Here is a 27,060-nt window from a genome sequence, read left to right as displayed (position 1 = left end):
TCTCTGAATCGAATGTAGTCTAATCAATGTAAATACGGTTCTGGAAAAGCCAAACACATTGCAATTTCTATGGTGAATAGTAATATCAGATGATTTACCTCGACTAAGATATTAAAACCTGAAAAACAGTGGAAATTCCAACAGAGCATCAACTGAAGCTGTCAACTCTATTACAGTAATATCATAGCATATGTACTGTTTTCCGTTTAAAAGAGGAGCTACAAGATATTAAAGTATATATGATTGGTTAAAAAGTCAAATTGCTGTTATTTTAGCTTTAATCTTGTGTTGCAAAGTTTAAGCCTGTTTTAATACAGTAGTCAAATTTTACATAAGCTTCAGCTTTCACAGGAATTTACTTTTCCTAGAATTGCAAGCCAGAGTTTGTAAGGGCCTAATACTGCAAATATATTTTCTGAAATACTTTGATGAATCAGATTAAAAATCTACTGTTCTGTCATCCTGTTTAGCTACAGCTCCATCAAATATTGTTCCATAAGAATAACCAAATGGTGATTACCCAAGCTTAGGTGTTTCTTGGTATTGAAGTTTTTATCAGGGATGAATTCAGAAAATATAGAAGAATCTGAAGAGAAGGCTTATTTATTTGTATAGCAACCACAATGGCCAAGACAAAATGCTCACCTCCTGTAAACTGTATGAATGCTGCATCTTCTTCATACTGAGTTCCAGCACGTTCAGAATCCCTCTGTAGATGTTCAGACCATCATCCGAGACAGAATCAGGAGCCATGAGGTTTCCAATGTGTCCATTGCTATACTCAAACTTGATGGGATTACTAAGTTGTCCAGTTAGTGCCTGAGTCAGTTTCAGTGATCGAGAGAATGAGCTTGTAGGCCAGATGCCATTGTACTCTGCTGCTTCGATCGAGTGAATCTAGAACAAAAGGGGGAATATAATTCCTCTTTAACTTTTTCATTTTTTTTTCAATACATGTAAGCAACTAGAATTTTACTCACTTCAAAAATACACATTTAAATAACATAAATTCTCTTCAAAGGGAAAACTTGTAGTTGTCATTTAACATAGTTCATACAAATATACATATTTTTATATATATAAAAGGAAAGAGTAATGCAAATGACTGTGACATTTCCACAGTCACTGCACTCTGTTCTGTTTCAGAGATAATCCATATTGCCAAAGGTTGACTTGTATGAAGAAATGAGCCAGAGAAGAACTGCATGAATCACGTTGCTACCCAAAAGTAGTATGGAAGATCTGCAGGAAATTGCAGGAGAAAGTTAATGTTGCATAAAGCATCATTAACTCCTGTTGTGAACTCTGTCGTCTCTCTTGCTGGGGTCACAGAGCACAGACAGCGGTCAGAAACTAATAACAACATGGCTGCTGGGCCAGCCAGATAGTCATAATTAGTTTGAGCAGTGGAGAGCAGATTACAAAAATTGTCCTTCCCTACATATTTTGCAGTGGCGCACAAGAGCCGAAGGCTCAGACACTGGCCCAAACCCTGCTCCACACATCATGCTCTAGCTTCAACCTGGGGCACATCCAAGCAAGTAGAAAGTTGTGCTAAACTGTGCATAACTTGAACGATTTCTACCCCATGGGAATGGGGCATGTTTAGCTTAGTTTCTCAGAGGAGTCTTCCCTCCTATATATTTTGACAATTTAAAGAGACTCATCTCTGACACTTTAGGCTGGCAATATGATGCAAGATGTGATTTAATTTCTCAAAAAGCCACACAAACTAAATCCTCATAGAGCAAATCGTCGGAGACTGCACTTTCATATTTATTTTGTTATTGTTGGTGGAGATCACTGCCAACCCCAGTAACTGAAGCTTACAGAGGAGGCTGTTACAGAGCAAATCCCTCATGCTGCCTCTTGGACATGCTTCTGGCATATTGCATTTGGGCAGGTTTGAGACTGCTCTGCAGGGTCAGCACGAGGTAGTTTTCCTGAGCCCTCAGGGTTCAGGCAGGACTTACGCTGTTTGCTCAGTTTTGAACACAGCTGGCAATTCCTACCTGTGGGTTTGTGATGAAAAAATTGTCAGCTGGAAACTGCCCAGGGACCACAGCTTTTTACTTAGGCTGAATATGAACTAGTAGGCTACAGATGAAAGACTAATTCCCTGAACCATCTCTCCAAACTATCTAATTTAAATATAACAACAGCAAAATAAACTTCTCCAGGAGCAGAAGGGAATAAATATATTGTTACCTTTCACTTAGAACTTGCCCCAAAATCTTGTGCCTTTTTTTTTTTTTTCTCCTCCTTTCTTCCTAGAAAGTATTTATATTTGAAACTGAAACTTTTTCACAAATGCTCTAGGGCAGGTGAAACAGTGTTGGAAGGTTTTAGGGAACAGGAGTCAATTTCTGGTGAAGACTCACCCCAGCATACCAAGAGCCATTTCAACATGTATACTCTTGCCCTGGCCATGGGGCAAGGATAAGAATTCTGCTTGCTCTGTGCCAGGGAAGTCTTCTACTCACCAGTACAGATGTGTGACTCTTATTTCCTTGTTTTTTTTGAAAAAAAAAAATAAAAATCCAGCTATGTGCAAAGGTCATGGAAAAACAATGTTTCCTGTCTAGCTCTATTATAATTTGAACTTATAAAAATACCTAGTACCAGAAGGGTAATTCAGTCTGAAAGGCTACAACATTTACAAGCATTTATCAGACAGTCACCAGTCTTTTTAATCTGCAGTTTTTCAATTTGCCCAATAAAAGCTTTTAAAAAGATCATTTTTCTTCCACATGCACAGAAGACTAAGTAGAATTTGTGTGAAGCAATTGAGGGGTGTGTTTCAATACATCATTAGAAACTCGTATAGGCTTCTGTTAAAGGCAAAAGTGTTTCTCACATAATCAGAACTCTTAGTAATTACTCAGCATGCAGTAAAAATATACAACTGAGGATGACAAAGGATGTCATTTGGGACCCTGCAGAAAAAGAAGCCACCAGATGACATTAATTATGCTAAATATTGAATCACATCCAGCTACTGTCACATGTTTTATTGCCTTTCATTTGCTGGTTACGAAATCAGTTGATTAAATAATCCTAGGTTGTACAGTTTGGAACAATTGGATTGATCCAGTAATAAATTATTGTGCATTTCAAATTACATTCCATTGTCTCCCTGACCACAAAGCAGAAGAAATCCTTCAAACCCAAGGCTGGCTTGAGCTGAGAATTACCTGGCAAAGTGCAAACAGAATTTAGGGCACTGCATAAAAAAATAATAGTGTTAGTTACATTCTGCCTGAGTAAGCACAATATATGATGAAACTTAATTGCTTCCCAAAAGCTTAAAAAAATGTATGAAGAGAATTTTACCTTTCAAATTGAATACATTTTCTTACCCTAATAAGACAAAGTTTTGGCCCAATACCACTAATTTCCACTTTACTTTTTATTCTTATTCCAGCTCTTGCGAGTCCTTTCTCTGGAAGTCCACTGAGAAGTATACTTTCATGGTTATATGTATAAACCTTGTTTTCACTGAAATCGGGTTCTGCAAAGAAACGTTTCCCATAAAATGTTATAGAGATTGTATAGAACATATTAAAGTAACTGTATTAAAATGTATGGAACAAAAAAGATGAATTTGTTCATTTTTTTTACTGCACCTGAAGAAAATTAGCTGTTGTAAAATTGTATTAAACATTGATATACTTTTCAGATTCTATTTTGAATTTCACTCATTATAATTATAGTAGCTGATAGGAAAATTACTTACGGTAATTAAGATGCTGGCTCCCTGAAAGAGAAGGAAAAAAAAAAAAAGAGTAATGAAATGACAAAGCAAAAATAACCCAAAATGTAATGTATTTTAGTATGAAAGACTATATCTCATCTTGTGCATATGGCATAACTCTTTCCAATTAATTTTACTTGTAACTCAGCATATACGCAAGAAGTTTCTTTTTATCAAACAACAAAAAATTTGTCATAAAATCATTTTAATATAAAATTTAATAAAATAAATTTAATAAAATAATTTCAATTAATATTTAATTAATAATTAAAATAAATAAAATAATAAATAATAAAATAAAATAAATATAAAATAAAATAATAATAAATTAAAATAAATAAATAAAAATAAAAAATTAATAATTAATAATTTAATAAAATAAATTTAATAAAAATTTAATATAAAATATTTAAATAAAATTTTTAAAGTTCATTTTTGTAAGTGAATTGTACTTAGATTCTGAAACCTCTTCCTGAATCTATTATTAAATTCATCAAAGCAGATAAGTTACTTACCCACCAGGGTTAAAAGCACGGTTAATATCAAGCCCCTCATGATGGGGATAAAGTAAAGGTGAACATGCTGGGTTCCCTTTTATAAAGGCATGTGCTATCACATGGCCCTTTTGGCAAGTTGGTTTGACAAATAACTGTATTTTAGAATGCGTATTGATCAATCAAAAAATAAACATCTCCGAGGGCATGAATGCTGACAACTTCAAATCACCTCATTATTTCAACTTTCTTTCTATGTGAAACAGAAATTTTGTTTTTGGAATATCTTGCTTTCTTTTTTCTTTTCTTTTTTTTTTTTTTTGACATGTAGTTAATATAGTAAAAGAATAAATAATAATATAGTAAAAGAATAAATAATAATATTATAATAACTTAATAATAACTTTAATAATAATAATAACAACAACTTAATAATAACTTATAAATAAAATAAAACTTATAAATAAAATAATAAAATTAAATATAATTAATATAATTAATGATAATTAATAACTTAATTAATAATAACTTAAATAAGTTAGCTTTTCTCCAGTCTTAACTTTGATGTCCTGATAATTTTGACTTGCTAAGGATCACATCTTTGGAGACACACCTTGCTCTGTCACATTGTACATCTACTTTTAGAGGAGAGTTTGTAATTGATTTTATAGATTTAGGATTGAGATACCTCTAAGCTCATAGTCATGAAATGAGAAACTGTCTTTCCGCAGTACCTACCACAGCTCTTTTTGCAAGTGTTGTGTGCTGCCTACACCTGGGAAGACAGATTTTCAGTGTAACCTTCACATTAGCTTCTGGCTAATGGTCAAAATTTGTACTATAAATAACAACAAGAGGGAAGATAATTTCTTTGTTTATAAGAAGAATGCAATAAAACAGAAGGTACATTTCTGGAAGCAGCTCAGAGAAGTGGGAGCGTCAAGTTCTTAGTGACTTCTCTGGGGGCTTTGGCTTCTGAGTCTTTGGGGAAAATGTATTCAGAACTTCCCACTTGTAGCAATAACATTTAGATCAATCCTTAGTAAAGCTAATTCAGGAGTGAGTTCCCTCCCTAACCTCAGTTATATATATATTTTTAAAGTGTTTAACATTTACTTTGAATTTAAGCATGTCTTTTGGTCAAATGGTAAATTAAATATCACATAAAACTCACCTGGGTACAAGGGTTATTGAGGGGGCAGGAAAGAGAGCTCAGGAATGTATATCTGCTATTTCCTCGAGGCTGTGAAAGGTATAACATCCATGCAAGTAATGCACATCGTCAGGCAGCTGAACTCTATCCTCCAAAAGGAGAACAAGGTTTTCTCGGCTGTTGCTATTCATCAGGGAGGAGGAGTGAAACCTGAGTTTGGGTCCTGAGGCCTATACCACCAGAGCCTGAGAATATGTTTAACGCAGGCCCCATCTAACAGTCTTTTTAATGGATTACTTCATTCACTTGGAGTGATGCCACCTGACTGAGGAATAAAGAAGTGATTATTGTGGTGCCAGTGCACCTGAGCTGGGGCTGTGGTGGGAGGCAACGCGGCCATATGCTAGGCCCCTTGCTTGCTGCAGCCCCACTGGCAGCATGCAGACGTGAGAAGCTGTGAGTGGAGTGAGGTCTGCCTTGCCGGGGGACCTTCTCTGCTGACACCACCAGAAACCCTGAGAGTTTTTATATAGCAGCTTTCTTCCACAAAGGGAAAATGTGTATCTGGATGAGTAGTCAGATCTTCCATGAAAGGAAATGTGTGTGTAATAAAATATTGAAAAATATACGATAGACATATGAACTGTTACAAGAGATTAATAATTGGTATGTTCCTTCGCCATGAGTTTAGATGGTGAAAAATTAAGTGCACGTGGCTTTTCCCTCATGTTTTCCTTCAGGGTGCTAACTAACAGCCCTGGTTTCTCAGAGTGTGAGAGACGATGAGACACACTGTGCTTGTAGGCCCTGTGAAATCCAGCAGCATACCTTGGCTGGCATATAAGCACTGTTAAATATAGTTAGAAATGCCTTATAAAAAAGCTGTGCTGCTTGCAGCCAGGATGGAAATAAACGCACCACAGCAGTGCACACCTCCCTGCTTCAGCCACCCTGCCTGTCAGCACTGCTTGTCGTGCTGCAACCTGGCCTCTGCACAGCACTGGGTTAGCATGCTCAGCTGGCCATGTTTCCATGTTATGGAGCACAGAAACTGCATAAGTGAGACCAGTAATTTAAACTGTATTGTTAGCAACATATTGAAATAATGATTAAGGGACACACACATTTTAATATGGAGTTATAACATTTTTCAATTTTAATAAAAGGCTTCATAATTGAGATATAACGTGAATAGTTTTATTCTAACTGGATACTGAAAATATTGCATTTCTCTTTTTTAATGGGAACTACGGTAGGAGTCTAAGCTTGCAATCAGTATGTAGATACCTGATTACTAGATAGTTAGCTAAAATAATTAATATTGTTCAGGCTGCTGTGTTTTCATCTGCAACATGTCTTCTCTATTTTGAATAATCCCTCTCTACCTAGCTTTTCCTGGTTGGGGGTTAGGAGAAAGTGATTTCAAAATTGTTGCACCCATTATTACTTAAAAAAAAAAAATTAAAAAAAGGGGCAACCTAATAAATTCAGTAAGTGGAGAGGACACAGCTAGTATCCAAGGGTCACAGCACTGGTCTCTAAGCCTTTCTCCAAAGGAGACACATCTTTCCATCTAGCTCTGAGGGCAGAAACAGGCCATCTATCACTTTAAGAAAATGGATAAAAGGAGGAAAGGTGAGAGCCACGTTTTTTAAAGCCAGTATGTTTCTTCTTAAACATTCAAAACATTATGATAGTGAACAAGAAAATAAAGGAAAATAAATAAAATACAATTAATCAGGCCCTCCACAAACAAATTTTAAGTGTTTAATTTAGTTGCTGAGGAAGGAACATTAATATGGGCATGGTCTTTACACACAACCTGTGTCTTTTTTCTTTCAAAGATATAAACAGTGAAGAAAAGGATTTCTTAAAAAGTGATGGGAAATATCTTGGGATTTTTTAGTTTTAGAGGGAAGAGAGTATATGACATTGAGTGTTAGAGAATGCATGATGGCTGTATAAGGGCTGCAGTAAGATGAGGTAGGCTGCTTTGAATTTACAGGGCACTTGCACCATAAATGAAACATGAATACAGGCTAATTAACCTGATTAGAGCTATTGCTTCTACACTGCAATGCAATTGTCTTTACATAACACATTCTGCTTGGGTAACAGTCTTATTATCTGCTGTTGTACTGCTGCCGATAGCTCTGCACTCTCCTTGTTCTGTATTCATGTTGCTGAATTATGGTGCAGTGATGCCATTTCCATCCTGTTAATATATAGCCTACCAACAAAGCAGGGATTAGCAAAACAGCTCCCAAGCAACCATAGCACGTTAAAATAGACATAATCAGTTGGCTAAGCTAAGTGATTTTTAGTGTTCAGTTTTCCTCATTCCTAAAGATGAAGAAGCCTTACTTAAAATATATATAAAAATTAAAAAAGAAGAAGAAAAAAAAATTCCCACCTGTTTCATATTTAACATTAACTCCTTGATTTTTTCTTTCTTTTTTTCAACATATTCAGCATTTGCTATTGTAGCATAGCCTCCAAGATAATGTTTGATATTCTCTCCAGAGACTCTGGACAGTGCCTAATGAATAAGAATGTGTTCTGGGTTGGGCTAAATTGCCATATGCTGATTCTAGTACATTCACAAAGGGATTCTGTTACACTAGCTTGCTTTAAAAGGTGCTTTTTTTATTATTATTTTTTCTCTTTTCTCCCCCACTTCCATTCCTTTAACTAGAAAGAAACCAACAGGCCTAATTCCCTGCTGTTACCCCAGTTTGATGCTGGCACACCACCAATGGAGTGATAGCTGTGGGAATCAGATACAATGTTTGCAAAATGAAAGAGGTAGAAATGCTATTTATATTTTGTATAGCTGTTGGAGTATGCATGGTTTGAAAGATGTTGTTGATCTAGAGTTATAGTATTGCTGTAAATTATTTTTTTAATAAGTTTGTTTTACTTTAATATATGCTGTTAGACCAAATACATGTTTTTGTGCATTTCAAAGAACTTGTCAGTGCGATTGTTCCTGATGTCTAGCCTGGATTTGCCTGTCATTTCCAGAGCAAAGAATGAACGTGAGAAAAAGAGAGGAGGTGTGGAATCAATCTCTGGCTGTCTCAATCTGAAAACCAATTGTTTTTATATAACTTAGCTCTACGAGATTGTTCAAAGGGTTTTAATTTCATTTAAATATAAAAAAACACATTCTGAAGTCTAGTGGTCCACTGTCATTGCTATCATCATTGGCTCATCAGCTGGCATACTGATTAAGCAGCCTCAGGATTTTTCCCCCCCTTTCCGTATATACTATTTCCCAAGTCATTTAGTAGGGTTAAATGTCAGACCACTTGTCATCTGAGATTTGAGTCACGTCATATCTGAGGACTGGTGTTTGCTATGTAATTCTATTGCATTAGAAGATAATTTCTCCAAGTTTATCTTAACCCTAACTTAGACTTCATGGTCACACAGTGATTAGATTCAGTGGCATTGGTCGTGACGGGAAATCAGGTAGCCCTGAAATTTAGCCCTATCATGTCTCCACCTCAGTCAATTGGGGGATGAAATGGTGACTGCATAAATTGGACACTGGATAGCTCTGTGTGCTGCGTTATACATTGTTCGCCTATAGGCTGAGGTACTGCTTGTAATTGCATGCTTGGTTGGAGCTACCACGGCTAATTCAGAAAGAAAAAATACTTGTAGAAAGTTTATTCCAATGTACTCTGACTGTATAAAACATCACAGGGAGGTGAGGAGGACCCAGGCCATCCTGTGTGCCTTAGGGTGGACTCCAGGAAGAAGTTTAACCTGGTTCAGCAAGGACTCAGCAGCAACCCTTTTACAGGAGGTGCTGGGAGCATATGAACTATAGACTTGTTGCCACCTCAGGAAAAAGCCCGTTGTCCTCTGTAATCCTTTGTGAGGATCCTTTTCTGTTCTCTGATGAACAAGACCTTAGTCATTTGTGGGAGAGCCTTAGGAAGAACAAGACTCTCAAGACATTCTGTTTCTTTAGACCAAGACAAATATGTTAGAGGTAGAGAACTTCAGACTCTCCTAAGAAAGGAACTGGGCTTATTATTATATTTTTTTAAAGTGTGGAGTCGTACAAATATATATGAGTCCTCAAAAATGTGACTTATTTTGTGGTTCCACCCAAAATGTGTATCATTCTTTATGAAAAACAAAGGATTTGTTTTCCCCAGAAGCCAATATTCTCAGGTATAACGATTATTTTTTTCTGGTTTTTAGACTTTCACCTTAGCGTTGTATTCCCTTATACTACAAAGCCACGGCAAGAGTATGGATATAGATCGTCACTTTCTAGTGTTAGATTGTCTGGTAAGTTTATGATATCAGGAGGAAGCTTAGTATGAACTTATTCTCAGTACAGAATATACGAGGAGTGTGATACCTCTAGTTTCACAGCACTGGGTCACTGTGACATTAGGTCACATGAGTCAGATAAGATAAGCAGTGTATTATTCCCGAGGAAGAAGCAGATAATGCTCTGCCAGTTCAAACAACAGACATTGACTTTACCCTCAAAAAAAAAAAAAAAGGCAAAATCATGTACCAGTATTTAATCAATGACTTTGACTTCCAAAGATTAAAGGGTCTAACCATATAAAAATAATAACACAGTTTGTTTTTTAAGTTAATGTGAAAGTTAGTTCAGGAATAAATTGAGCACTATATGTTTCATTACTTTGAAGGAAAGTTTCTAAGTTATTATTCACTGTATAGTATGTATTAATCATAATCCTGTTTTCTGTATAAGACAGTTGCAGTTTAAAATACTAAATGGAACACTGATGTTTGTATCTGCTTATTAAGCAAGTGTAGACCCTCAACAGTGCTATGTTTCCACATTGCCTGTGAACATCAGAGGATAAACTAACACTTGAACACACCTTTGGCTAAGACTATGAAGAATTAGTTTCTTTACCCCCAATATAAATAATGAAGGTTGACAAATTCCTACATCCAGGAGAGGTGTGATCTGGATGCAGATCCAGGTCTGCAATTTATAGGTGTCTGGTGCCTTATGCTCTTAAACAATTGCATTTTCACCCTTCTTGCAGAAAATTTCTTACCCATTTGACTGGGCACAATTTTAACTTCTTATGATAAAGACTGCCTTTTGCTGCAGGAAGCATTTAACACAGTCAGAATGCCATGAATGCTGTTCTCCAGCACTGTGTGTGCAGCCTTAATGGGTAACTGCTCAAATTCTATTTTCAAGGCTTTTTAGTCTGAATACAGGCAAAAGTTAAAGGCAGACTCTGGCTGACTACGCTCCCTACCCCACAATGAAGTTTTTCACTCAGTTTAACTGGAGCTCTATCTACTATATACTGACACTAATTTGCTCTTTGAGCAATCTCTGCAACTTTAGTGCAAATATTCAAGGAATTAAATAGTTCTTAATACAAGTAGAATTTGAAAAATCTGCTCTATCGTATGCACCTCTCAGACCATTTTTGAATAGTTCTTTAAGGTTTTATATCAGAAACTGATCAATTTATTAACTGTTTATTTATTTATTTGTGTATTTACTGTAATACCTAAATTCATTTCCTTTGATCATCTCACCATTTAAAGAAAACACTGAGAAGATAATTATTCTCTTGGTGTTTAATTTAATTTTCAAGAAATTCCTGTATGGATCACCAAACAATGTTGGTCTGAAAACTGAAATGGGACATAATTATCCAATTCTTTAATTCTTCAGGGAAGGCAATGGAATAAAGACAGGCAGCTAGATTCCATAGATGTTTCCTACACTTTTTTTCTTGTCGGCTTTTCTTTCTCTTCTGACAATTTATTTTGTGATTCATTCATTCACAGGTTGAGTTTCTTCTGTGATAAACTGATGTAGCTCAGTCAAATTACATGGAATTGGATCAGTTTACCCCAGCTGAGTATCCAACTCAATATTTTTAATTATTTAATGCAGGAATGTGTTGGTTGATGCTACCTTCTTATTTTTCTAGAAGTTTTCTAACAACAACTACATTTCTTTAAATTAGTTATTAGCACCCCATAATTGTTCCGGAGTGCTCATGCTAAAAAACATAGAGCAATGTAGTTGCTACCTCGTACATGCTTCCAACATTCATAATATTTATGCTTTTTTTTTCCCCCAGAATTTTTGGACACTGACACTAATAACAAGGAGTGAAAGAACTAAAAGCAAACAGAAACTAAGTGTCCTCTTTGTTTAAAGACTGATTTAAGACCTTTTCTAGAGATAATAAAACTATTTGGTTTCAGAGTTCTCCAGGTTTTCTGAAGTGAATTTTTCCTTTACCACTTGTAAAGGACTAGTTTACCACTAGTGCACCTAAAAATACATACAGAGTATAAACTTCTAATAAATATATGCATTAAAAATGCATATATATTTTAATTCCTAACGAGTTGTACAAATGTCCTGTACCACTTACACTCTTTGTCAGACCACCACTGGCAAATACTCTCCCGTGCAGATGCCTCTGGCTCCCATCTCACATGCAGTTAAAGCAGAACTGACTATTAACACAACTTAACACAGACTTTTCCATATGTTAAAAAGCTCAAATCTTTTTCTCAGTGAAACTATTACTCATAAATAACAAAAAAAAATAAATAAATAAACAAAAATCTGGTCATGTTTAGGTTCTACAGACAGCTCCTGGGCTTTCTGTAGTAGTAGTGTGCTCAAGCCATTGTTCTAATGGATGATAGTGGTGCCATTGTTGAACCTGGAGTCAAAAGATTGTATCATTTTAGGTAGAAGTGTTGATACTAAATAATTCAGTGTCTTTCTGGAAGGTAGCAGCCCTATAACCTTTCAGGTCTCCTCACCAAGCAATCTACAAAGAAATGTTGCTAGGAGAAGCTATGGAGGAGTGTGGGAACAGCTCATCTTCCAGGCATAAAAGTAACTGCTAGTAACAACAAAGGGAAATTAAAATATGAGATATACAGCCGTAAAAGAAAATATGCTCTACATGAAAGCACATCAGCAGCTCCATCCTTAAATTTCCACTCACCCAACATGTTGGGAAATGTATAGAAAAAGATAAAACAGAGTGACAGCAGTGCATGTACCAAGACTTAGGCAATGTCTGAAGAGAGAGTAACAAATGCTCTGTCTTAATGAAGCACGGAATAGAAACTGATCTTGGAGTACAGTTGAACAGCCAGACCAGTCACCTGGGAAACAAGAAAAAAGGGAAAACAAGCAAGTAGTCTCAAGCCTCACAAAACATTCACAAAATAAAACTACCACATACTTACAAGTTAGTGGCTAATAGTCTCCAAAATTATAGAACTGTCTATGCTAAATGTAGGCATACTACCACAGGTACATAAGCCAACCTTAACATCAAAGAAGATAATTACTGAAACATCACGCACAAAGTACATAGAAAGAATATTAAATAAAAAACATTAAAGGTATTTCTAGAGACATTTTTCCAACTGCAAGGAGCAGTTTAGTGATGGGTTTGAAACAATCTGCCTTTTCATCCTGAAGTTGCAGCAAATGGGAGTTTTTTTTGTCAATTAATGAGTAAATTGCCTCTTCCTCGCAGGAAGGGTGAACCCTGTGGACAGATTTTCAAAATGCACCTGGATTAAGCCCATGGACATCTAGCTGTGAGAAATAAGGTGCCAAAGACAACCACCAAAGGCAAATCAGGGCAGTGTAGGAAGGACAGTCACTGAAGTTGGCCTGAGCTGCCTGCAATGGCATGGTTGCACAAGGGGCAAGGAGAAGACATTCAGCAATGGTATGAAAGGGCAAGTTCTGTGAAGCAGCCACTTTTTCCAAGAGTACTCCCCTCCCCTACCCTGGAAGACAATGGGAGCACACATCACCGAAGAGCAGGAGACACACAGGAAGCTGACAACAGCTTCAGATTGATCTGGAGGGAGGGGGGGAATAGATGCCAGCCTTCCCAGGTAGGGATGCATTCGATTTCTTATCATAGCACTTTGCACACACTGACACTCATTTTGCCGTGGAGCTTTATAAGATCTTTGACCCAAGACAAGTGTTTTTGTCCCACTAATTATGCTTAATTGGAAGTCTATTGTTTTTACAGAGAGACTCTTTGGTCTTCTGAATAAGCAGATGGAAAAAAATATGAGGAAAAAGGGGATTTCAAATGAAACACACAGGTGTTATTTTGTCTGTTTTGTTACTTCAATATTAAGTAGTTTATTTTTGGCTCTCTGTCTTGGGGGAAAAATGTTTTGAATTTACCTTTGTAAACAAAAGAATAGGGAGATATTTTAGACAATTTTAATAAATACACACCAAAAACTGGAAACAAATGAGAATAATTTGAAGCTACACAATAAAAAGAAAAGATAGATATATATAGAAAATTCTATTTTTCCATTTTGAAACCCATTTAAAATTCTTCAGATGAGCAGGCTGGAAAAGGTGTCTACTCTAGTCTCTTATCTGAAGCCAGGAGCAACTGTACAATCAGAAAAAAAGGAACCAAGAATAAACTTTTCTCCCTTTGATCCTTCCCTGGGTCCTTCAGAACAATATAAGAGAGTTTCAGGTATTTTCTTTTTCTTAATCTTGCACTTCTGGAAGACCCCTGAATTTCATATATTCTGCTTTTCCCAGTTGGCTTTTCTCTCTTATCTGGAAAAGTTATTCTAATGTCTCTTACCGTTTTCAGCCTCTCTCTTGCTTTGTGGCATTACAGACACAGTTACTCTGTGTCCCAAACTCAAAGCTGAATGAGAAGCCCACTACAACAATACCCCTCAGATGGTTCCTTGATCTCTCAAACAGCCCATGCTGTAGTTCTCTAAACCTCTCAGTAATTTACATTGCTTCATGGGGACTTAGACTCTACTAACTACGAAGAAGACTGAATAAAACTGAGTACTCCTCTTAGCAGTGCAGAGAGTGGAAAGGGAGCTGCATTTAAGCCATCCTTTAGGTGCTGCTGCCTCCTCCTGTGGTGCCCTGACTATGCCACTGTCACAAAATTAGACTGCAACCTTGTCCTTTCCCACCCCTGCTTTACATACATAAAGGTGTGGGAGGCACTGTCTTCCCAAACCTCTCCCAAAACTGTTCTTGTGTTTATGGTGGGCATTTCTAATAAACAAATAAGATAAAAAAGCACAACAAAAATTGCAGAGTTATTTGTATAAAATGTTCTATCCCTTTGCGTGTATGCTATGCTGATTACCATGTATGTTAATGGCTCCATAGCAAAATGTAAATGTTCGTCACTAGAAATATGCTGTATTGTCCCACAGGGACTCTGAAAGGGAAAAAGCCCAGCTTCACCTCATCATTATAAAATAAGGGATTGAGAGAGAGGGAGAAACCACAAACACATGAGACAGCAGTCCAAGCACCTGATTCCCTTGCAGCAACATTGCTGGCAGCAATTCATGTGCTGTGGTGGGAGGAAGGAGCTCCAAGCAGGGATGTAAAGAAAGAGGAAAGAATGCTGACTTCTGTGCTCCAAGTGCTTCACTCTTACAAATAAATGTTGCTGTTTGTTTGTGAAGTACAAGAGACAACAACACTTAAGGTATATCTGCTTGAAGGAGGTTAACAGGGAAGCTATCTCTCCACATTTCTGTTTCATTCTCTATTTCATTAGGTAAGAACTCTCCAGCAACAGTTTACCTTAACCTCATTAACAGTCTCTGACAACTGCTTTCTCTCCAGCTTCACTTCCCCCAAATGCTCATGATCAAGAAAGACACAGTTCACAGTTTTCTCTTCCTCGATTTTTTTTCCCCTTATGAAAGCCTGCAGTATGTAATGAACGATTGCTGCCAGGAGCACACTGCAAAGTGTCTATGTGACGATTATGTGAGAGGTTCATAGTCTTTCACATTCCATAGTGTAGGAGTGAGCCTTTGGGGCACCTCAAAAAGTTTTAAAACACTTGATTTCATTCAGGGAAGAATCAAAGAGTTTCAGTAGAAGAAATTGTCTTTACACACATAAAAAATGAAGGTTTCTAAAGGGATCTTTTAGTTAGATGACAGAAAACCTGCATTTTGTAATACCGCAGGGGTTCTTTTAATAAGTCACTGAAAAGTTCCATTTGACAAGTTAAACCTTGAATTTTTTTTCATACTTATTATAGCCAAGGAGGTGCTAACCTAATACAATGGGCAAAGGAGTGTTATCACAATACAATAGACCAGACAGAGTTAGTACAATACTGGGCAATAAGGGATCTCACTATAATGAGTGAGAGAAGCAGTGTCTGCAACATAAGAAGCAAGTTTCATAAAAGAGAAAAGAAATGTGTTTGGTTTGTTATTGGTCATTTTATAGCTGCAATTGTAACCCAATGCAAAGACCTCAAGATGCTTAAGAGTCTTCTTTAAAAAGCAGAATGATCATTTCAAAGGTTCACAGGCCAAAAGAGACCATTACATTTTCTGAACCAGGGGCCTCAGTAACACAGGCTATAGATTATTGCAAAATGTTGCTTCAATCAAACCTGATATTGGAGTTATATCAGCAGTGTAAGGCTAGAGCTTAGTTTGGTCTTGTGTGTTGCTCACACTGATGCACTGTGAGGACTATGGAAGTCCTTAATTAACACCAGATCTGAAATCAGTTCTTTCTCTCTACACCTCTGATATCTATTTCCGTGATTTATATATATATATATATATATATATATATATATTCATGGCATTGAAATCATTTTCTCCCATTTATGCTCACTTCCCAGCTCATGTTCAAATTTCAAGGGGCTTTAGATTGGGCATCAAGATAGACCTATTGAAAGTATGAAAGGTGTTTTGCTAGAAGAACATTCTCATCCACCACATCATTCTAAAGCACAACATGGGCAAAGGATGCTCAAAAGAAATTCATACGTTGTGCTATATGTAAATCTGTGCAGTTATTCAGCAAACTAAACTCTGCAAATGTATGTGACCTACTTTTCAGATTGTTTAGCACTTAATAGTATCCCTGCTGCCAATCAAATGGCAACTGCAAATATAATATATGCCCTTGATCTGGGAAGAACAGATCTATGGATAACTTGAATAACACTTGGGAAAGGTATAGGAGAAAACGAGATGGGTACGAGGTTGATTTTACAGTATAGCTGTATGAAGGCTTGGCTGGGGAAAATGTGCTGCTCATTCACTTGATAAGTGGCCAGACTGAAGTATTTGGGGTAGAATGGTGATATGGAGCATAACTGTAACATACAGAGATACAATTTGACTCACTAAGTTATGCATATGATAGGCATCTGAAAGTCCAAGTAGCACCTTTCCTGATTACTAAGAAGGTCTAATACAAAGCTTCATACAAAACAGTGACATGCTTGAAAAATGCCTGTTAGCAGTCATAATATACAAAGCACTAATTTTTCTGATGTAGATATGAAAAAGAGGCAAGCAATGTGTTTTGGAGTTACCTGGTATAGTACAGTTTAAGGAGGAGTGAACTGACTTCCGGATTTGAATTTCTGAACATTTTTAATAGGTTGATATAGAGCAAAAAGTGCATTCTTATTTAACAGAAAAGCTGCTTAGAGGTGTGTAAGCTTGAATTCAAACATGACAAAACACAGCAAAGTTACAAATATCACTAGAATGGAACAAACCTTTTGGCTTCAGTAAGACCCGATTTATAGGTACTAAGAAAAAGAAACAGAAATACTTCAGAGTTCCAATTGCTAAATAGCCTGCAGGAGTCAGAAAACTTGGTTCTGTGGTTGAGGCAATGGATATACCCTGAGAAGAACCGGTTTCAATTTATGGTTCCATGTTGTTCTTGGAGCAAATCACTCAATACAAAATGTGGATAGTATGTCATGCCTATTGGACTATAAAAGTTTTAAGGCAGGGAAAATCTCTCACTAGGTGAAGACTCAGAATCTACTTCAAAGAAATATCTATTTTGACTGAGAGGCTGAGGTATCTCTATATTAGAAATATTGATCAATAACAAAAACAAATACTTCCCAGCCTCCCCTAGTTGCTGGTTCTTAACTCAGATGTAATTGGGAACACAGATCTGCACATAGCTTTTTTTTTGTAAGGTTCGGGGCAGACAACTCTTGCTTGCTGAAGAAGAGGAAGTCTGGAAAAAGAATAATAAAATGAAGCAGAGAGGTAAGAAAATGTAAGAAAAAGGAGGAAATGATGGAAGCAAATGAGCTGGTGAGGATATTCTACTGGTCTGCTGATGAAGAGCAGTTGCTCCTGAAGACCTCCAGTGAGACAAGGGAAGATATTTGGCCAAGTGATGGTTGGAAAAGTTCTGTTGAAGCAGAAGACAAAGTGCTGGCAAAATAGAGGCAGAGGCTCATGTGATTCACACATGCTGCCTGAAAGGCATTTCCTTGTCCACATTTGCAAGCCAGGAACAAAGACTTTTCAGGTCTTTTTTGCTTAGTGTCAGTAAGAACCAGTGCTTATCCCAAACAACTTCCACCTCATAGTCTAGCACTACCTAGAACAGAATTTTGTCAGGTGAAAAATGTTGTTTTCACCTCAAAAATATACCAAATATGGGGATAATGGTTAAGGGGAAAAAATATTATGGAGACAAATATCCACAAATATCCACAATTCATAAACAGGGTACAAAGCATAAGAAACAGCAAGGATGAGATCCTTTTTTTTTTCTTTTTTTTTTTTTTTCCTAGCCAGTACTCCATGCTAAAACTAACCCCTGCTCTGAGTTCTCTTCTTGTGCCTGTATTTGATGCTTCATGCAGCCCTCGCCATCCTACCTTTCTCATCTTTTTCTTTCACAAATCCCTGCATCTGCAACACTGCTGTTCTTTACAGCATCTCTGTCACACAGGATGGGTGCTAATGGTTTCAACAGATGTAGATGCTTTTTGCTTAGAATGGAAAGGGCATAGGTTACAGAAAGAACTGACCCCTCTCTATCAGCCTTGTTCTCTCCCTTCTCTAAGTGACTTTGGGGTGTAATGTGGTGGGAAGACACGTAACAGATGGATAAAGTATGGTGAGAAGTTGTTTTTATCTGCCTCTAATTAAACATGGAGATAGAGAGAGCAGTTTCTGGGCATTAGGAAGAAGGTTTGTTTGGCAGAGGTTTCGAAACTTGGTCACATACTTTTTGCTTAACAGCTTACAAGATAGTGTATTTTAAGACTGAGTAAGTGTTTATGATCTGTACTGAAAAAAAGACTATGGGATGAAGGTTGCTGGTGAAAGCGGTTTCAGATTATGCCTGAAAAGGCTGGCAAGGATGAAGGAGTCACTATTTAGCCTGGCCCTTAACCTTGGAGAGCTGCATGCTGACCACCCTGCTTCTGTTCAGTGGCTCCTCGCAGGACAGAACAATAGGTGCTACCATCTCAACACGGGAATTCAGCACACAGTGATCACTGCACCCCCATGCTTTTGGAGGAGGACAGCAACTTCCTTAAGTTGATACAGACATGCATTTATTGCTAGGGGAATCTAGCTTCCCATTAAGTGCCTCTCAACTCAAATAGCTCCGATTGTTCTGTCTTAAAGATGTGAGACTTTTTTTTTTTTTTGTGAAAGCATGTAGAAAAAGACCTGTACCACCAAAGACAACTTTTCTTGCTTCTTATCCTTTAAATACTTTGCAAAACATTCCTATTTAATAACAGTTATCTTTATGTAGTAGCTGAATCTTTTCATAAGCTAATAGTTGCAAAGCACTGTCTACTTTGCTTAATGATACTATTTTCCCAATATAAAACAGGGCTAATGGGTGTCAAATGTGAAAGCAATATTCCTGCAATTTATCACTTAAGCCTTCTTTCACTTTTTTTGGGGTAAATTGTTGTATTTTTAAAGAGGAATTGATTGCCTTGAGTGAATTCTTTTATTCTTCTACATTAACAATTCATGAATGAAGCCAATATCTGCAACACAGTCTTCAGTTCCTTGTCCCACCAATAACCTCGGCTGTGTCCTGGAGGGTAAACTCACACTGCATCAATCAGCAGTCTTCGTGGTCTGCAGAGTAGCCATATGAACTGTGGCTTACACTATGTTCTTGTTTGCTCCCTTGACTTCTGGCAGTTGGGAACTGCACAAAAATGAATTAACTGTTGTAAAGTTTTGTTTCTGGTATGCTGTGCTTTACATGATTGGAAAGTTACATTACTAGAAAGAACAAAGAATATATATATTTACTTTGTGGTTCAGAACCAAATGCCAATGGTCAAATGATCCTTGTGCACCTTTGGTCTCTGCATTTCCTTTCTCCCTGCCATTGTTAAATGTTGGTCGAGTCCAGTTAAGGTTGAAAAGATTCTGGATGAAGGAGATCTTAGTTAAGGGACATTTTGGACTGCTTAAAACAAAACAACAACACCAAGAAACCACTGAACACTATAAAATTGAACTGGAAAAGGCAAAAAAGCCAGCAGTTTAAGAATACATTTAGATTGCACCTGCAAAAGAGTTCATTCAGTTCTTTCCATGAGTAAAACCAGTGCTTCTATTCCCAAATGAGAAATAAGCACACAACACTAGGCAGGCAGACATCCAAATGCCCATACTTAGTGTAGCTGTGTGCCTACAAAACGCATGTAGAAAATGGAATCCATGTCTGCAGTCTTCAGTACACCTTGTGAAGTAAGAGCTCTTGTGGAGATAAACTAATCAAAATGCATTGTAATGGCTGCCTTTGGCTGGTGGTAAATCTCATGTCTGGCATGTCCCTCTCCTCACTGCTGCTGCCTCCTTTTTTGAAGGTGACCTGTCCTTAGGCACATTTTCCTCTTTTACCAACTTTTCTGGCTCAGTCTCCACAGAAACATGTGTGAAAATTTGTCTTTTTCTTCCCTCCAGCCAAGTTTGTAGTCTCTACGTTGCAGTCCATACCCACACACCCATGTCCTGATTCTGCCCTGGAACTTGGCTGGTTTGCACACCCCAGGCTGTGCTAGAGCAGGCATCATGTAGCAGTAACTCCTTTTGACTTTGTGAACATGTGCGCCTTTACATAAGCAGAAAAACATTACTAGTGTTACCACACAAGAGGACACTCCTAAGATCTGGGGCTGATTTTCCACTCATTTGTCTCAGATTTGTACTAGAACTGTGATTTACTGCAGGTCTTAAAAAAGAGAAACACAAATGTGCGCACACTACCTATACTTGTTCAGACTGTTCTATTTCCCTGTATATGATGCTAACTCTTTTCTTCGGACAATTTTTCTAGTTCAGTTTCATCATGCCACTTGATATGGCTGATTATATCCCTGTATAGCAACAAGAACACTCCTTCCCCCCAAAAAACCTACTGTTTTATGACAACAAAAACTTAATGCCTTTCATTAGAAATAACATTTTTTGTGTGTCTGATACCCAATACAACTAAATGAACTGTTACTTTATTTTCTCATGAAAACAACAAATGAAGAAGCAAATAAGTAGCTTCCCCACCCCCACCCCCATCATTGAAACTATATTTAAGAGAAGCTGCTGTGGCTTCAGTTCTGAAGCATTTGACCTCCTTGGGATAGAGGAGATATAAAAGATGCTTATTTGTTTGCAGACTGTAAGATAACAAGTAGCACAGCTGAAAATGTAAACCTGAGATGACTCTTCTTACAAATGATCTTGGGAGAAGAGGGGAAGGTACAGGAGAAGAACAAAAATGAAAGCGGCAGAGAAAGGAGTGACAGACATGCAGGGTATATGAATAAAGAGCTAAGAAAAGACCCATGGAAATAATTGATTTTTTCTGATTTACCACTGACATTTCTTAAAAATCCCCAAGTAATTTGACATTCACCTGAATCTGATCTTTTTTTTTAAATTATTATTATTTATTATTATTTTTTTTCTCAGAATTATCCACAACTGAAACAAAAATTGCTTAGGGTTAAATAAAAACATTTCATTTTTATATGAGCTGTTTTTTAACTTTGATTTGAGCCATTCTCTGAGACTTTGAAGAATAAAATAAGGACTTGAAAACAAAAGGCTTGATTCACAGTGACTTAGGAAGTCACTTACAAAACTGAGGAAGAAGAAGAACAAGTAATTATGGTGCCTTTCACAAAATGGAGCAGGACCAAAGCCTGACATTTGGAAAACCAATTTCACCTCCACTGAAGCTGTAGCACAGATATTAATTTAGCTCTCCTTTCTTATCCTCATGTCATTTATTCAGACAACCACTAAACAAGATTTTGATTACATGTTCATTATTTAACATGTTACAAAATAACGTCTATAGATCCCAGCTGAGATCAGGGTCTTATGTATGCTAGACAGCATTAAAGAGATGACCTTGCTCCATATGAAGGAGAGAGATCTGCATGCTGTTTATAAGCTGTAGCAAAGACATAGAAAGGCTAAAGGTTTCTCATTTGGCCAAAGCAATCCCTGGAAACCGAGGTCAGAAATCCCAAGTCCAGGTTCAGTTGCTTTTCTGACAAATATTCCACAAGACACTATAAAACTCTCTCCCCTGTCCTTCCATCCCTTTATTCCATAAACTGGTAGTGCTGAGACTCCAGGAAAGCTCTGACCAGATAACCTTGATTGACAAAACATTTTACATGGACAAGGGCAAGGTAAACTTCCCCAGACTAGTCTGTGGTGTCATAAACGTTTGCAGGATTGACTGTTCCCTCCAGAGGCAGCCCCATGCTTCACCGTCCTTGCTGCATACAAATGAAGTCACTCCACAGCACAAGCGAGTGCATATGCTGTGGTGTGACCTCCTGCTTTGTGACATCCATCAGTGAAATGTTCTGTGGTAGCAGCTGCCTGAAAATCATCTGGTACATGAATTTTTACTCTGATTTCACTAAAACCCAATCAATAAGGGCACAGAGCTTTAGTGTTCTCATATACCTGCTCTGCGAATAAGGTAAATGAAATATTTGCGCAGACTTTTGTGATTCGTTTTGAAGCGCCTGACCAGAAATTGGAATGTCAGGAGCTTGAAGGAGGGGGCTACTGACAAGCAGCATCGCATGTGCATGAACTGCAAAATCCTCCCTTCTTCTGTGTATTGCTAGAGCAATCCGAAAATCAATCAAAAAGCAAATGAATGCTAAAAAAAAAAAAAATCTTTAGAGATTCATTTGGCATAAGTTAATATTGTGCTTTGATGCTGGATTCCTAGTGAACATGCATTTCTGATTAAAATAAAGGAGCATTAAAGACAGGTGTTCAAGCATAAGTGTATCCCAGCTATACCCATATTTGCATAGGAACTTGTGAAAAAAATTCTTTGGACAAAATACTTGTAACTATATTATGGGGGAATTCTACTTTTCCTATAAACAGAAAAATGATAAACCAAACTGATTACTTTTTAATTATGGAAAGATTAGATCGAAAATAGAAACAATTTATAGTAACAATTGTTTGCTGTCTCCTCTAATAATAAAATGGGGAAATCAAATGAAAGTGCAAGTAGCAGTTTCAAAAGAAAAGGACACTTTACTGAACATGTCATTAAGCTCTGGGGATCCTTTTCCACCTGTGGGTGGCTATTGAAAATTTACATCACAACAAAAAGCAATTGGAAAGTTTCTGAAACAAATGGCCATTAAGGCTAATACAGAGGTACCACACCTGGATCACATAAGACCCGATGCCTCTGGTGGCAGCAATGTGAAAATATCATATAAGCTGCTTATTTTCTTAAGCTCATTCTTAGGTATTCTCTATTATTTATATTCACAGAAAGGACATGTGGCTTTGTGAGTAATAACAGTAGTGCCTACATTACGCAGAGGAGTTATTGTTCTTAAATATTTTGTTAGTGTTCTTGAAACATTCTTCTGCTAAAAAACAATGCAACAAGATGAAAAAAAATAGTGGTGTACTTAGAAGACAAAACAGTGGCTTGAAGAAAAATCTGGGAAGGGGAGAAGAGATTTTGCAAAAGAGCTCTTGTTCACTTTAAATATCAGTATTATGTTTTGCTTTGCCATGTTGTACATAGGACCAAACACATGAAACAACTAGAAGCAGAGACTAGAGCGTTTTAAATGAGATATTCAGATGTTTACTAAACAGAAACCTATCTAACAGTTGTTATTAACCATTTCCCTCCTCCCAGCTTTTGATTTTCACACAAGTGTGGGTAAAAGATAAAAACACCTGCTCATGGTGATTACTGTTTTAGGCAGGAATAGACATTTAATTAAAACAGTAATTTACTTTCCAGCAACAGAATTATGTGGTAGACTTTGGTGTTCAATAAGAACTTGTTATGTGATCTGAAGCCTTAAAACTGGTTGGTGCCCTGTCTTAAAGTCCTTCATCTTTCCTGCTTTCTTTATTTTTGCTCCTATCTTTTTTCCTAACTGTCCTTTTCCAGCTTTCCACAATTATAAAAGTAAATGATTTCAATATGATGCAAAAGAGTAAACAAACCCTTGCCCTGCAATTGTTCTAGGCACTGTGAAAGAACAAATAATCATTTTGACAGGTAGACAGGAGACAGGTCAAAGTGATCTGCTCAAAGTCTGCCTTCAAGGAAGATCAGCAATGTAAAGCTTTTTTCTCTTTTCTTTTATTCCTCTTTGTTTTCTTTCCTTTAGTTTCCCCCCTAATTTCAGGGTGACCCAACAGCTTTTGCAGATATTGAGCTAAATAATCAGTGTTTTTTTTCATAGCAAAGCCATTTCCTTCCTAAGACAGATATTGCAGAAATGTATTATCTTTGCAGTATTTTTTTAAACATAAAATCCCCCTGATATTGCATAATGATATAAAACACCATTGTCATTATGCATTATATATATAAGACCATAAACATGCTCTTAACAGTAACTTAGAGCAATGGCGTTAAGTACCTTTCTCCAAGACAGAAAGTTTGGACACTTGAGTGGGAGAAGCCCAGTTCACCAGCTATTAATTTATGCTTCTCATTATTTCATGGAGAGCTCCACAGCTTTTGAAACAAGACCCATGCTTTGAAATAATCCAGAGCCCTACAACAGGGAGGGTAGCTAAAAAAAATCATGCAAATATTGCAAAATATTTATATATACTACTAAATATATTGCATATACATCTTTATGCATATCTGTATACACATATGTATACAAATATTAATTTATACCTGTGTTTTTAACCACACATGTATACAGATATGTATACATACTAATTTATATAAAAGAGGTTTATATGTATATATTATGAATAATATATATATTTATTATTCTTCTCAAGTACCTCAGACCTCTTTTTCTGAAACTCCATTCATGTTCTTAATGTTTTCCCTCTCCCCCAGCTATGAAGATTAGGCTTTTCTCCCCTCTCATGGCACCTGGCCCCATGCTGCAATCCCTGCTTTCCGGTAACCAGCCTTTTTTAGCTGGTGTGTGAACTGTGTTATCCTGCTCTGGGGACAAGGGGCAGCTGGGATGCTTGTTCTGGCACTCACGGCCTTGTGTCATTCATGTGGGACTGCTGTAGGAGCCGTGGCCACAGTGTTCTGGAGGTGAGGTGGTGGCCAGAGGTCCTGCTGCTCCCCCAGCTAGGGCTGCCAAGAATGAACTGAGGTGTCAGGGCATACTTGTGGCCCAGTGCTGGCCACAGAAGTGACATGGACAAGGTCTGTTTCTGCCTGTGCAGAGGGGTTCCAGGAGGCATCACCAACCCACTTTAGAGAACCCTGTGTTCTGGTAGCGCCTGACTATACATTTGCTTGTGTTATTATTTCTCATGCTAGCTGGATTAAACTAACAAGGGTAATTCTAGGACAAGCTACAATTACACTTTCTTTATGCTGTGCTGACATGCCCTTTGACTGTTTGATTGCAACTGGCTTTGGATCAGGGCCTGAAGCCAAAGCTGCGTCACTAGCATAACATGCAACACTCTGTGCAGAGCCTCTAAGTATAAGCCATCACCTCTCTGATCTAAAATACACATAATTGCAATAAGCTGGCAGATCCTCCAACATTTCACAGCACATAGAAGAGATTTATTAACACAGATTTTCTGTTTGCAGATAGAGAAATACACAGAAGGCCAAATTCTTAGCTTGCATGAAGCATTGAAGCCCGATGCATGGAGAGGAGATGAACCTCTGGTGTGTGAGCGTGCGTGAGGACACACTGCTTCCATTACCACTTTCATTCTTTGAAGATAAATCTTGGAAGGTGCTGAAAAGCCTGACAAAACGGTTGTGGCTTTACAGTCCAGTCTAGACTGAAACACAGCTCCGAGAAAAAGTGATTTGGGCATTCCATAGTCTGGTGCCTGTAGATAAGTTTAGGTCCTGCCTTTTACATACAGCATGGTGGCAAATTCTTACTAGCAATCCATCCATATGACCGAATTGCAGTTTTGATGTTGTGGAAGAAGTGTAGCTAGGACTAGTTCAGCAGCCAGAGATGTTTGGGGGGTACCTTAGCAGCTCAGCTTTCCATGCAGCACAGGGCTGTCCTGGTCAGAGAGACTCTGCCCTTGGCTCTTCTATACTGTGCAAGCTGGGGACAAGCCAGCTCCAACTCTAACACAGTGGGTCTGTCAGAAGAGTACCACAGCTACCAGTACATCACATATCATCAAAGATACCAGCATCAAAAACAAAAACAAAACCACAAAATAAACAACAACCAAGCAACCCCCCAAATCCATCTCAAAAGCAACTGCTTTTTCAATCTACATAATCTCTTTATCTGTCACGTTTTGTTATGTATCAAGCCATTAATTTCAACAGGGTCAACTTCACTCTCGCAAAAAAAGGGAACTGGACACAATGAGTAGGTTTTGGTTAGGCATGGTACAAAATTTATGGCATTTTTTCCCCACTACCGTTATGCTACAAATGCATTTTATGTGAGTATATCTTGTTAGACAAGCAGGCATTTGCAAAACATTGCAAATGCAACAGAGTATAATGAGTACACTTCCAGTGAGGATATTCTAGTACCCTCCAGGTCTTGATTGGGCAGCTCATTTAAACATCAGGTTAAATCCTGTTTAAGTGAAGTGCCTTATAGAAGTTTTTCAGCAGTGCTCTTAATGGCTGCAAAAAAATGTCAGGAAATGGAACGAAGTCAGTTCTCATTTTCTTTCTCTTTTTCAGCTAACCATCCTAAGAAACACTACTCTCACATTTTTTTTCCTTTCCTTTTTTTTTTTTTTTTTGTTCTCCTGTCAGATGCTTAGATGAATTCTATGTGGACTCAGAGGGAAATATTTATTTCCTTCCCCCACCAAGCATTGCATCCCCCAATGTCACACCACCACCACCGTTTATTTATACGGCGGCACCGTGCTCCAGCCTCACGCTGCCCACTCCGCCTCCCCGTGCACCTCGGGCTCGGGTCTCCAGCCAGCCGCTGCCGCGTCCAGCTGTGTCCAGCTGTGCCCCCTCCAAGGGGTCGCTTCGGCAGCGATCCCACGGCCGGAGCCGCGTCCCCGGCAGGTGGCACTCGGGCTCTGCCGCCGGCCCCCGCAGGCTGCGGGGCACCGGGCTGTCAGGCAAAGGACGGGGCGTTTGCTTGCAAACACCGGTTTCAGCCCTGGGATAGACGTGGACGGGGGCTTTCCGTGCTTAAATCAGCGGCAGCAGCCGGTGTGAGCGCGGCCGTGCTGTCCCGAAATCACGCCTGCCGGGTGCGCAGCAGGGACGGCGGGGGCTGCGAGGTGCAGCCCCCCCTCCCCGGAAAGAACCGGGGCCGATGGCTGAGCATATGTAATATCACAGCAAACCGTCACGGAACCAGAAT

General features: G+C 38.0%; 1 protein-coding gene across 1 annotated transcript in view; it reads right to left on the bottom strand.

Annotated features, from left to right (window-relative positions):
* The window catches only part of LOC121074056 (vitellogenin-1), a 43,139-nt gene extending 38,830 nt beyond the window's left edge, over positions 1–4,309 (bottom strand). The window contains exons 1-4 of the mRNA XM_040565747.1: positions 4,270–4,309; positions 3,737–3,757; positions 3,360–3,511; positions 646–897 (exon numbers count right to left, since the gene is read on the bottom strand). Of these exons, the coding sequence (XP_040421681.1) occupies positions 646–897; positions 3,360–3,511; positions 3,737–3,757; positions 4,270–4,309 (465 nt within the window). The remainder of the gene's footprint in view (positions 1–645; positions 898–3,359; positions 3,512–3,736; positions 3,758–4,269) is intronic.
* Positions 4,310–27,060: the final 22,751 nt, after the last annotated feature.

Source organism: Cygnus olor, chromosome 8 (genome assembly GCF_009769625.2).
Source record: "Cygnus olor isolate bCygOlo1 chromosome 8, bCygOlo1.pri.v2, whole genome shotgun sequence".
Taxonomy (NCBI): Eukaryota; Metazoa; Chordata; class Aves; order Anseriformes; family Anatidae; genus Cygnus; species Cygnus olor.
Note: the sequence above shows the minus strand (reverse complement) of the source record. Positions and strands in the feature narration are given on the sequence as shown.